Consider the following 13,952-nt stretch of genomic DNA (forward strand, 5'->3'; position numbering starts at 1 on the left):
ATCAGTCTCTGTACAGAGGAGCTGACACTCTAATGTCCCCTCACAGTCACACACTATTATTATACATTTATATAGCTTTGATGTATACGGCAGTTCTGTACAGAGCAATGGTTTTCAATCCTGGACCAGAGCCATTCCAGATTTGCTGGATCACCCAGGTCCTCCCATAATAATGTATCTTCTCTTGACTTGGAGAGCTTTAAAAAACCAGGCCCAAAGTTTGATTTCTAGACATGAACAGTATTGAATTGATGTTTATGAAATAACGCTTGGTATCAATCCAGTCTTATTGAACCCACAGCTCCGACAACCACAGGTGTCAAATCTTTTCTTTATTCTTCCTTTATGAGTTTGTTGTTTGGTCAAATGAGATTATTGGGAGTGAAATGAAGAATACCATACGTGTGCCAATGAGGAAGAATCAAGTCAAATGAATGTTATAATAGAAATTAAAAAAAAAGTACATTGTGCTGCTTCCTTATGGTTTTGTCAAGGTTGATGATGGGGTAGCTCTAACAATCTCTTTTTGTTGTTAAGGGATGGTGAATATTAAGGGTTCACTTTTTTTAATAGGCTAAGGTGAATGACGTGACTGGAAGAAACACATGCCTTTTCTATGTAAAAACCCGGCTAACCATAAATAGAACAAGCAATTAGTGTGCCACCAACTGGAAAACCTTTCATCCCTGACCATTAAAAAAGGAAAGAGTATAGAAATAACAAAGCAAAAAATAAATTACACAGCTTCCAAAACTTCCCAACTGTATCTAAAATGCAAACTTGACACCCGAAATTGGGGTTCTCGATGTGTTTTTTTTAGATTCTGTAATTCTTGGAGTTCCATATCTGCCACCTGCACCATGGTAGCTCTCACTAATAAAAGGATGTAATGGCTACTTTGATGGATTTTCCAGAATGTACAAAAAGTTGATGTGTACAAGCTGTAAAAGAAGACCAACAGGCCCTCCTTATGCAGGATGATGCTTGTTTGGAAATCTGGGAGAGGGCAAACGCCTGAGAATATTCAGGGGGTTAGGTAAAAAACTATGGATAATCGTTGGAGTTGGATTCTGTATTCAGCACATGGAGGTCATTTTGTCCATCACTTTGCTTCTATATACAGCGTTCTGCCCTGTTCTACATGGCATGCTTGCTGGGCCGATGGTGGGATCAGGCTAAAGTGTGCATATCAAACAACCTTTGAGTCACTGACCCAGGAAAAGGGTACTGGTGACATTTTGGAGACATTACCTTCACCTGACACTAATCCAATGCTCACCATAATACCTGCCTTGCATGCAGTGTGGGAAAGACGCAGATTTTAACATCGCCTTGGTGTTTTGGATTTGTGTTTGTTTGCTTTGTTGTTCTGCTATCAAATCCTCTAAAGAAGTGGCTACTGCCACGAAATGCGTTGTGCTGCAGAGAACAAAAATTTGACAATTTTTTATTGTATATGTGCACAAATTGTGAGGTAAAGCCATGTCATGGTCCTTTTTTTTTGAATGTATGTTGTATATGTTGACATTATGTTTTTATAAATACATGTTTGAAATAAAATGGAAGGTAATTCTTTTGATATGGGTATGCCAGTAAATTCCTGCTTTGGTCCACTTATGGGAAGTAGGACTATTTTTTTCCTTGGATTTTTTTTTAAACTGGGTGGGACAAAACTGTAGGTGGGTATTGTGACCCAGCTTTTCAGTAACCACCCAAAAACAGCCGGTTGGTTATTAAAAAGTGCCAGGTGGTGAACCCAGCTAAAAGGGGCTGAGAGAACACTGATATAAATCCCTAAACGTTTTCTTTCTTTGGCCTTGGCCTAATTATGGCCATTTCTGGTACACCCAATGTACTTTTAAGGCTTGGCCCAGCAAATATATGGGATAAAATTCCACTTTTAGCAAAACCTTGCTAATTTTCAGATTCCTAAAATGATATCACTTTCATATTGCCGTAATTTGTCACAACATTCATCACTCTTTTGTTATGTCTCCACAGAGCAAATTGGGCAGAATATCTTGGAAAACCTGAACCAGGACCGGGAGAAGATCCAGAGAGCAAGAGAGCGAGTAAGTCATCTCCACATCAATAATGCATTTTCCTTAAGAATACTTTACATTGTACATTTGTTGTGGATAGAAAATGAAGGGGTTAGGTTTATGATATTGTTGTGCCCTACTGGGTGGATTCCACTTGTCTGGAGTCCTGGTGACCATTGCCCAGGAAAAATTATGCTATTATTGGTAAATTATATCAATGATGATAATGATATTAATATTATTATTACAATAATAAAATATTTGGATTGAAAACTGAAATCCAGTACTTAAAAGGGATGGAGTCAGGTACAATCAGGCTGGGGAGGGAGGGGCTGGATGGTGCTGGCTTTCTTTAAGCCAGGAAATATGGCAGGCTCTATCTGACTTGCTGCAGCTTCCAATGTACATTGTAAACCCTCAGTGAGTAGTGAAATCAAAGTAAGCAATTCCAGACAGCGGAGGAGCTGATACAACTGTAAAAGATTGAAGAGGAGGCTAGGGGGCAAATTTAATGAAAGGAAATGGTGGAGGGCAAATTTAATGAAAGGGAGGCTAAACAGCAATTTGAGTAAAGGGGAGACTGGAGAGCAGATTTGAATGAAGGGTAAGTTGAGGGGCAGATTTTCCTGCTTGCATAGCCACCGACTGGCTATATCAGGTATTGTGATGTGACCATAAGACAGGACAACGCTGTACTGAAACCTTTGTGTGTTGGGTTGAATGTTCCCTTTACGGAGCCTGAATCCATTTATGTTACTATGTGTGGGCTTCCAGTCACACAGGATCATTAATTATTAATTTCCATAACATTTCCCTTATTCTTAATAATCCTCCATAGTTGTTTGTAATGTGGAAACTGAGACCTACTTTTTTTCCTCCTAAGCTCAGGGAAACGGACACAAATTTGGGAAAAAGTTCCAGGATCCTGACGGGAATGTTACGAAGGTAAGACAAAGGTAGGGAGATGCTTCCTTGTTCCTCGGAAGTCGGCTTGTATGAAATCACACTGCATGAAATGACGTAATGTTTAAAAGTTTAAAAAAGTGTCCCAAACATTTTACCTCTTTGTAAACTGAAAAAAACACAAATTTAAAGGTAATATTGTTCAGGTTTCAGTTGTTCGGTGCCAATGTTTGATCAGACGTGTTTGATTTATTCTTTTCATATCTACGTTCCGTCATATTGGGAACCAAATCAGATTTGTTTTTCTCCGGTAAAGTAAAAAAATCCTCCAAAACTATACAAAGAGAACGTTCAATGTTCTTAGTGATGCCCCACCCCCCAACTGATATTTTAATTATCAGTGAAGCGTAATGGACCAGGTCAGCTTTCTATGGAAGGAACTTTTCATAATGGGCCCAGCAGATGTAAAAACCTCAGAACTATGCACAAGGTGGTGGAAACCCCTCCTAATTCTTCGGCTTGTTGTAATTCCTCAACCATCAACATAACCCACAACACCAAAGAATGGGTTAACACCAATGTTTCCTCAACCTCCCACCTCTTCAGTTCAGGCCTGCAGGATGGACTGATTAAGAGTAATATGAAAATGACACCATCTAAATGTGAAATCCTGCCGGGAGAAGCAGAGCAATTGATATAGATGCTCCGGTGCGTGTAGACAATCTGGCGGGGGGGGGGGGGGTTGGAGGTCTCCCCAGCCCGATCCTCCACCACATGAGCTGTAACAAATACCCGGTGCTTGTCTTTCGTTTTGTCAAATCTCATTAAAGGAGCCCTTCGCTTCATGTCGATTGAGCTGTCTGAAAATCATTCATCATTTTTAGCGGAAACAAAAAAAAGCGCCCGTTATTTAAATAATATCATATTAATGTTAAAGTTCAGTTGTCATTTAGCGGCCAGGATTAATCAGACATAACATTTAGAGAAAATAGTTTATTCTTGCCGTTCCGGCCTTTTAGGCGAGCGGCTGAAATAAGGATTTATGGCATCTGCCGTCCCCGAGCTTCTCTTTCTGCTTGATGTACCGCACCTTCCGCGAAGAGACGCAGACTCTGTTATCAGATGCAGGAAATCCTCCCCTAACTAATCATTGGAATTCTTTTGGTGAGTATTGGGAATGGGAGAGCTGCACAATTGTAATGAAATATTTAGTCACTGACAAGACTATAGATGGACTGAGGGTGGCATCTAGGGTGTGTGGGTGCTGTCAGACCATCAGTTTGCCATAGGTGGCGCCTGGCACCATTAAACCATTGATTGGCATATAATAGCATATGGATGCTTGGTCATTGTTGGACTACCAATTGGTTTTAAATGGCATTTAGGGTTCATTTAGATCGATGGGCCTAAAACACCATCTAAGTTATGTGACCATTGATTGACCTTTTGGTGGTATTTAAGGTACACACCCATAGTCAGACCATCAGTTGACCAAAGGTGGCATTTGGACACTAGAACACCATCAGACAATTGATTGGCATATGATAGCATATGGATGCTAGGGCATTGTGAGACTACTGATTGGCCTAAAATGTCATTTAGGCTACATGGGCACTGTGAGATCATCCATTAGCCTTAGGCAGCATCTGGGTGCTTGACCATTGAATGACCTTTGATGGTTTTTAAGACACTTGACCATTGTCAGGTCATCACTTGATCAAAGATGGCATCTGATCATTGATTCGCTCATGATGACATAAGGATGCCAAGACATTGTCAAGTTTCTGATTGTCCTTAAATGGCATTTAGGTTGCGTGGGCACTGTGAGATCATTGATTGGCCTAAGGTAGCATCTAGGATACATGACTATTGATTGACTTTTGAAGATTGTTAAGGAGCTTGACCACTGTCAGACCATCAGTTGACCACACATGGCCTCTGGACACTTGAGCACCATTGGTTGATCATTGATTGGCTTAATATGACATATGGATACTTGGCCATTTTCAGACTACTGATATGCCTAAAGTGGCATTTAGGGTGTGTGGGCACTGTGAGTTCCTTGATTGGCCTAAGGCCGCATCTACAATGCATGATCATTGATTGACCTTTGATCGTATTTAGGGCACCTGACCTTGTGGTTGTGCAACATGCTTTAGATTGCCCATCTTTGGTCTCACAGTGCCAGCTCACCCTAGATGACACTCTGGGCAAATTGGTATTCAGACAGTACCCATTTGTCACCAGGCCAATGGTCAATGGTCCTCAAATGCCACCTTTGGTCAAATGATGGTCTGAGAGTGCTTAAGTGCCCTAAATACAGACAGTAGTCATGTACGCTAGATGTTGTATTAGGCTAATATGGACAATGAAGAGCATTTAAGGTCTGTGGGTACTGTGTGTGCCCTGTGTGCACCCTAAATGTGGCCTAACACCACATTTAGGGTGCATGACTATTGGTTGTATTTAGGGCACTTGAGCACCCTCAAACCATCATTTGACCAAAGGTGGCATTTGGGAGTTTGAGGACCATTATTTGGCCCATGGTGACAAATGGGCACTGTTAGAATACCAATTGGCCTTAAGTAGCATCTAGAGTATGTTGGCACTGAGAGACCACAGATTGGCATCTGAAGCATGTTGCACAACCTTTTCAAGAGTTACCTAGATCATTTATTTTACGATTACATATTTTGACTTACTAGCATGCCAATTGCCAAATGCCAATAGGAAGCAGAGCGTGCATTTGCAATGTGCGAATATGGCTGCCCTAAAGTGCATCTAGAAATATAAAACTAACCAGATATAAGTAATAATAGATTTGGGTCAGACATATTTGTACATATGTGGGCCCTGCTTTCTGACCGGTAGTGCTAAATAGTGATTCTTCTTTTTTTGTGTTTATCCTAATGTCTACAAGTGTCTCAAGCAGCCCATAGGCATCAGTTGTCAGCCATTAATCTGTTTTTGTGACAAATGGGGTGACACATTCATGTCTGTGGAGACAGGGCAAAAGTGAATTCCTGTTGATGCAAGCTGTGGATAGCTCTTCCGTTGTAGGAAAAAGTCAGCAGGATAAATAACAGTTTGAGGTCGTGTTGTGATAAAAATGAGCCTACACATTGAACACATTGCTTTTTTGTCTGTGTCAAACAAAGCATACGTGGATAAATGAAGGAGATATAAGTGGGTATATGGAGGAGTTAACTGCACTAAACAAGATCAGATCTATCCAGGCTATAAACATATACAGCAAGGGATGGAATACGTTTCCTATATGAAAACATTAATCGTTTATTTGAATGCCCTGGAATATAAAAGAGGCTTCCAACCATCTCCTATTGGAAACACAATGTCTCCATAATGAATATGAAAAAAATGATTCCCCTATTGGTGAGCAAAATGGGGAAATCCAAAAATGTAGTTGTCACTGGAGCAGGGGTAATTATCTGGTGACCCCCTTTCCAGAGCCATGAATTTGGTTTTATAATATGCAGGGATATTACCAAAAAAAAGTTTTGGCTTTAGATGCATCTGAAAGCTTTGTACATTTTGTAGATTTGTACTAATCTGACAGCCGTGCTGTCTATATACTACACACACTGGCCCTGTTTGTTGGCTCCTCCGTGCCAGTTTGGTTGTTCTTTGCCCTCTGATAATCTTGTCCTCTCAAGTCTGGTCATGTGGACTTAAAAATCATTCTCTGTGTTTTTTATAGTCGCATTTATCCCCTTAAAATAGCCATTTTCCATGCAGACCCCATGCTCCGAATATTCAGAGCTCGCTAGTATGAAAGATACACCCAGAGTTAACTGAAAGAGTAACCTTTTTCTGCAGTTCATTCCTGGTCCATGTTTATTTTTCCTTCTTAAAATGGATCTTTACAGTCGCCTATTTGTTTCCTCAGCGCTTCCTCTTTTAAAAGAAATGAATAAAAAAAGCAGAAAAGAAACCTCAAGGAACATTTTCTGAAAAGGCTGAGAGGTTTTATTATTATTATTTTTTTTTTTAAGAACATTTTGAATTCTTCAGGAGCTGCTGAGTTCGGAGAGTAAAAATAAGCCATGAACACATGGTCTGTGAGTTCATCGTATGAGGGTAAACTGGGCAGTGGGGCACATTTAAATGGAATTCATAGCGTTAAGGGTATTTATGTTTTTAGATGTACACATGGAAGAGATTAATGTTATATTTTTTATTTCTGTGTATTATATTTTATATTGAAACTTTATGACAAAGGCTGGGGAAACCTGCTGGGGCTGGGGAGACCTTCCCACTTACATCAACTAATTGGACATCCTTTAAAACCAAGGCCATTTACATGAAGGTGCCCTATAACAATCTCGCTTTATGGAGGGATATTTACTAGATTTGGGGGTGTATTTGTGGAAATGTGTTCCCATTCAGCCAAAAGTGCATTTTGACTCACGAAAGGGCTATGACATGGGAATCCCATAACTATGCCTAAATCCGATGATCTGTACCACACGACCTTTGCTTTCAAGTGCCTGTGAAGGTCTCCATTGCAATTACCCTGGACATTGCAGAGATTCATTTTAAAACTAATAATGTTTTAATACATCTTTATCTTCCCTTTAGGAATATTTAGTCCCAACACAGAAAGAGTTAATGTCATAAGGGGTCGTTCACTAGGCCTAATTTGTGTTTTTGTAATAGATACTCAACTCAACAACCCAAATTCTCCATGGTTTAGGATTTCAAGCAAACAAGATAATTAACTCAACCTACAATCAGTTATTAGATACAACCCCCCCCCACCGCCCAATCTAAAAATCAGATCCTTGCCTGCAAAAGGCAAGAGCGAGATGGCAATGACGTGCAACCCTCCTCGTAGTCCCATCTCCTTTCCAAATTTTATTAAGAAAACTCCTCAGTTTCCTAATGAACAAAACATCTGGAGCAGATAAATTCACTGTCAGGCCGAGCCTCGGGAGACGACATCACTTATTGCCTAAGAATTCCAACTTGTAAATCTGTGAAAGGTTAAAAAATAGGAGGATTTATAGACTCTGATACAGATCGGGACTGGCCCAGGGACTTTACGTACGACCACAGTGAAGAATTAGGGGTTCTGTTATCTTCCTGGAAGCACGGAGCCCTTCTTGGGCCGCACCTGCTCTCCGCAGCAGCGACACGTAGGACGCACTGGACAATGCCGCCCACTGACAGATCCTGTCAAGGATGCTTTTTGCTTTAGCTATGGCGAAGGCAGACTCTTAGCTCTTAATGGCTTTGTCACTCATCGTTGTAGCTTGTTACATCCTATTTAGGTTTAATTATAGCGCCACTATCAGTCTTCCTATAATATATTCTCCTGGGTACGTCAGCGAGAAAGACGATTTGTGAATTGCTAAAGAAATCACTTACAAGGAAACCTTTATTGCATCTGTAGCGTAAAAACTTTCAAGCAAGAAATCTGACGTATAATGGCCCATTCACACTTCTTCAAAGTGAGAACTGCAGCAGAAATGAAGTGTTTTTTTAGCCCCTGTACTGTGTGTGTTATTTTTATATTGTGAAAATGTTTTTAGGAAAGGCCAACAACCTGCAAGTTAAAATGCATACTACTACACCTCCCATATAGAGAAATATTATATCCTATTAACTATATGTGGTTGTACCCGCAGTATTCAGTTTTTTGGTCTTTTTCTTAATTTCACAGTTTTGATTCATATTTTTGTTCAATCAATGTGTTTTTCACACCTATAATACCTGCAATTGTTAAAAACACGTATGATTTGCCATTTTGTGTGTGTGTATTAGTTCCTGGATCCCAATACTGAGGGAAAAAGATGGGTGTTCTGTGTGAATCACAAACATGTGCCAACTACAAAAACGGAATAAGATGTCCACATCCAAGAATGTTGTCCGACAGTGGGGACAGGAGTGCTGGAAACAGAAAGAAACCTCTTCCCCTACAAGTTACCATGTTTCCTGTCGCCTTAACAGTTATGTGTGCCAATTGATAATGTTGAGACTTGCCCAGTAGTTTGAGACCTGCAGAGGCCATAGAGGCATAGAGGCCAACTTAAAGACTAGATCAGGGTGAAGATCAGACCAGTGGTTCTAAAACCTGCAGGAGGCAGGGTAGAGAACAAGCAAGGGGTGCTGAGATTTGCAGTGTGAGGATAAAAACCAGACCAGTGGTGCTGACACCTGAAGTGCTAGGTGACAGGGTATAGGGCATACCAGTGTTGCTGAAACCTGCAGTGGCTGGGTATAGACCAGAAAAGTGCTAATTAGGCTTGAAGTGGCAGGGCATAGACCAGATTAAGAATGTTGATGCCTTCAGTGGTAGGGGGCATGGCAAAGAACAGACCAAATAAGCTAAACCCTAAAGCAAAGAGCATAGGGCAGTGGCAGGTCAGAGACTTGGCTAGTGGTACCGAGACCTACAGTGGCAGGTGGCGGAGCAGAAACCAGACCAGTGGTGCCGAGACATAAAGGACAAAACTTTGGGCTGAATCAGGGGGTGGGGTTGAGGGAAAACAAGTGGTCCTGAGACCTTTAGTACAGGGCAATGGCAGGGCTAAAGCACAGATCATATAGAGGTTGCAGGGCAGAGACATTAGTGCTGAGACCTTCAGTGGCAGGTGATGAAGCAGAGACCAGACCAGTGATGCTGAGACATAAAGCACAAAGCTTTTGACTGTAACGCGTAGTGGGGTAGGGTGGTGATCGGTGATGCTAAGACCTTCAGTACAGGGCAGTAATAGAACAGAAACCAGAATAGGGATGCTGAGACCTAAAACACAGAGCATTGAGCGGTGGCTGAGCAGAGACTTGACCAACAGTGCTGGGATCTTCAGTGACAGGCGGTGCAGCAGAGACCAGTGGTGCTGAGACATAAGGATGGAACACTGGGTTGTGGAAGGTGGTGAGGTAAAGTGGAGCTGAGGTCTCAATACAATGCAGTGGCAGGACAGAGACCAGACTCGGGGCTGTTAGATCTGTAGCACAGAGCAGTGGTCAGTAATGTGATGCATAGTGTGGGCCACAAACCACATAGCGACAAATACCCAAACTACAATCTTTTATTGCTAGAGCTTCACCTATATATATGAATCTCATGAGCTTGGTGTTGGTACATTCAACATGACCATACATTTCTACATGACATCTTCTAAAGCAGGTATTAAGGTTTTATTCAATCGAAATCTTCACATATGGGAATAACCTTAGCATCAGACTTTGTATTTGTCTCATGCTGTCTGTGGTAACGTTGCATTATAATTGCGTTAACAATTGGGTAAGACAATTGGGTTTTGAGAAAACATCGCAATGTGTGTGGCCCTCTCCAGCCTGAACAGAATGCACCGTCCTGGATTCATAAGGCGACGTGCCCCCCCTTGGTCTCTCACAATAAAGCCTGGCTTCTCTGCCAGTAAAAAATGTTGTTGAGCGGCGACGTTTAACCCTTCTTCGGCCACTGCCGCCGCCGGTCTAGTGCGTCACTGTCTCCTTTGTGTCTAATAAAACGATTGTCCGCTCTTCACCTGCTTCCACTTCACCGCGCTCTGACATAATGGAGCCAGTGTGCCCATTAGTGTGAATTAAGCAGCCTCCATCTCCCCACAGCTCGAGCCGCTCTTGTTGTTGGCTTGTTTGAAGGCGCTCAGTGTACTGTAGGGTGGTACGAGGCAGCTAGGCTTCAAGCTTTGAGTGCAGGTGGTCGGGCTGCACGCCTGACACAAAGATCTGAAGTCACAGAGCTCGGAGTCTGTCTTTAAAAGTGTCATTCACAGACACAAGGCTGGTGTTATCTTGCAAACAAGAAAGAGTTTTGGGTGCACAGTACCAAGTTCAGCAAACAAAGGGGGTTTGATAATCACAGTGTCTCCAAAGCAAAGGAAGCTTGTGTCAGCCCAGAGCTTTGTCACTTCAACGTCATTTCGCACAACTTCTCCCTTTTCTGTTACGGTGGAAAAATAAATTGCTACATTTTATTCCAATAAATGTGTGTTTGATACATATAAATGTGGTTTAAAGGTGGGTTCACTGGCTGTATTATTGGGGTTTCGAAGTGCAAGAACATTGTGTATGGAACATATACAAAAAAAAATGTACAAGGGGTGAGCGAACAAATGGGACAACATGCAGGTGAGTGAACAAATGGGACAACTTGCAGGATCAGGGCTGAGCTCCAAGCAGATACTTCAGTGCAAGTACCAAATTTGACTTGTCATTAGTATTATTGCTAGCTAGAAATTCCCAGTTTGGGGAAGGGAGGACCAGCACAAGGAGCCAGTCGGTTATAGTGCTGTGATCATTTGCCAACAAAACACAGACAAATAGAAGAAGAAAGCGATAAAGAAAGTGAGAAATAGAAAAGAGATCATCAGTCCTCTACTTTCCTCATGTTGTGGGGACCAAGCCTGTAAGTGTATCTTAATTTCCAAGTCCAATTGTTTTAAATTTAGTCCTGCAATGACAGATGACCCCCTCCTCCCGTTACCTATACTTCATGGGTTGAATGTTCCTTTGGCTAGCCAGCAGGCAGCACTCTTCTTCATTGTCTAGGTTGTATGCAGGCCCTTGTCGTCCTTTTGCGCAGTGCACGATTGTCGGTCCTGCATTGTATGGGATGAGTTCAGGAACTGTGACCAGGTAGTGAATGTGATGAGGAATAATCCTTAAGGAGTGAAAAAAAAAGGTTAACACTTGTGCTTTACTTTCCCCTTGCCAAACATATTTATCCCATGCAGTGCAGCAGGGACCCCAAATAAAGCTTGGTTAAATCAAAAACGTAAAAACCCCAAAAAGATCAGGTGAGCACAGTGAAGAAGTAGCACACAGACATCACTTGACTTGAGGCATAGTAAGTATAGCAGAGTAAAGTTCTTATTTGCCATTGCATGCCATTCACCCACAGCCTGCAGTGCTTTGTGTTGCATGCTTCTCTACTAATATTCTCCTCCATTGCACATTTAGAAGATCTGTGACCCATTCTGATAACTCCCAAACCCTTCGGTCCTAGTTTCCGCAGCTGTTAGATTTAAAGTTGTCTGAAACTTACCCACCCCCGAGGGGCAGCTAAAAGTCCCACCCAGAGGCTACTAGTGATGGATCAGCAAGTCCAGTCAGCCAAACTCCAGTAAGCTTGCCGAAAAATATAGAGAGCAATAGCAAACCTTTGTTAAGTAACTGAGTTCACATAGAAGCTGGTATTTATGTCCTTCTATAAACATTTCAGCAGCTTGTCAGAAATGACAGTAATTAAGAACATTCTGGTCATGGGGAAGGAAGCTAAATTTCAGATAATCCCATTGAATGATCCTGTAGGAAGCCCCAGATTAGTCTCCTTCCCACTAACATTAGTTGCATAAACATGCACGCTTCAATTCAGCAAGTGTATATTTAGGCAAATCAGGAAGGTCGCAGGAAACCTCGGCGCTGGCTTTCCCTGGGCAGAAACAATAGCGGCTGCGGATAAAATTCAGCTCTGGCTGATTGATTCTGTCCCAAGAATGTCAGAATTGATTTGTCTATTCGAAACTAAAGAGGTATTTATATGGTGCATTTGTTTATTATGGTGCAAGGAAGACACCTTTCATACAATTTTGTGATAATTTAGTTTGATTAGATGTTTGTATTGACAAAAAAGTCAAAATTATTATAAAAAACCTTAAAGATTAACTAAACCCTGGGGATACTCACCTGTTACTGTTCAGCCATGGGCCCCGCCATCTTTTTTTTTCTTTTCCTCTGAATCCTGAAATTCATCTTGATTGACCAGGCCAGAATTGTGTAACTCTTGCAGGTGGATGGAGCTTATTCAGTCCTGGCACGCGCAAGGGAAGTGGGGACTGACGAGTACCCCGGCAACTTTAAAAACTATTCTGGGAACCCTAAGCGTCAACATGTCTTTCATTTTGACCCCCCAGAAGTCAATGTAGCGATGTTCTGGGCTGTTCTCAGTGAGCTATTGTTCTGTGTTAATGTCTACTGTCCATGTGTCCTTTATCTGGGACCTCCAACAATGACATATTAACAGTGGAAGGATTCAGAATAAAGACACATGGAGATTAGACAGTCCCAGAACCATTACTCACCGACGATTGAAGGTCCCAAACCAATGTTACACTAAGCGACAGTGGGATATTGTTCCTGGTCGCTCAACTTTTGGCGTGTCTTTGTTGTCTGACCCCCAACTGTCAAGGTGTCATTTTTATGGAATCCCCAACTGTTAGTATGTCGTTGTTCTGGCACTTCCATAGTATCAGTTTCATAAATCATGTACCCTCCAACTCTCGGGGTTCCATTTTCTGTGACCCCCAATTATCAGTATGTCATTTTTCTGGAGGACCTAAGTGTAAATGTGTCTTTAGCCCCCTAGGAGTGAATATGTCATTGTTTTGGGACCCCTACCGCCTTTGTGTCATAAATATAGGACACCCAACTGTTAGTGTGTCATTGTTTTGACACCAACAAAGTATCAAGGTGTCTTAAATCTGGTACCCCAAACTCTATATATGCTTTTTTTCTGGGACCCCTAATTATCAGTATGTCATTGTTCTGGGGGAGCTAAGTGTCAGCGTGTCTTTATTCTTGAACCTTTGAGACTATGCGTCACAAAACCAGGACCCCAACCATTAGCGTATAATCGTTCTGGGACCCCCTAAGCAGTGTGTTATTAATCAGGAACCCCTAATTTGTCAATGTGTAGAGTACCATTGTTTTAAGATCTTTACCTGTCAGTGTCATTGTTGTTCTGAGACACCCCAATGTATTAGGGTGTTGTAAATGTCGTACCCCCCCCCCCCCAACTGTCAATATGCTACCCAAGTGTCAGTGCTTCTTTAATCTTGGACCCTCTGGAGTCCATGTGTCACAAATATGGGACCCCCAACTGTTAGGAGTATCATTGTTCTGGGACCCTAAGCATCAGCGTGTCATTAATCTGGGACCCCCAACTGTCAATGTACATTACTATTGTTCTGGGACCTCCAGCTGTCAGCATGTCATTGTTCTGGCTCCCCATGTTCT

The 13,952-nt window shown here is 41.9% G+C and overlaps 1 protein-coding gene across 3 annotated transcripts in view; it reads left to right on the forward strand.

Annotated features, from left to right (window-relative positions):
- The window catches only part of VTI1A (vesicle transport through interaction with t-SNAREs 1A), a 190,219-nt gene that overhangs the window by 106,038 nt on the left and 70,229 nt on the right, over window positions 1–13,952 (forward strand). For 2 of the 3 annotated variants that reach the window (XM_072423274.1, XM_072423275.1), the window contains 2 exons: window positions 2,002–2,072; window positions 2,926–2,987. In XM_072423274.1, coding sequence (XP_072279375.1) covers window positions 2,002–2,072; window positions 2,926–2,987 — 133 coding nt within the window. Of the gene's footprint in view, window positions 1–2,001; window positions 2,073–2,925; window positions 2,999–13,952 lie in introns of all 3 variants that reach the window. The other variant, XM_072423276.1, reaches the window with a different exon arrangement.

Source organism: Pyxicephalus adspersus, chromosome 10 (genome assembly GCF_032062135.1).
Source record: "Pyxicephalus adspersus chromosome 10, UCB_Pads_2.0, whole genome shotgun sequence".
Classification (NCBI taxonomy): Eukaryota; Metazoa; Chordata; class Amphibia; order Anura; family Pyxicephalidae; genus Pyxicephalus; species Pyxicephalus adspersus.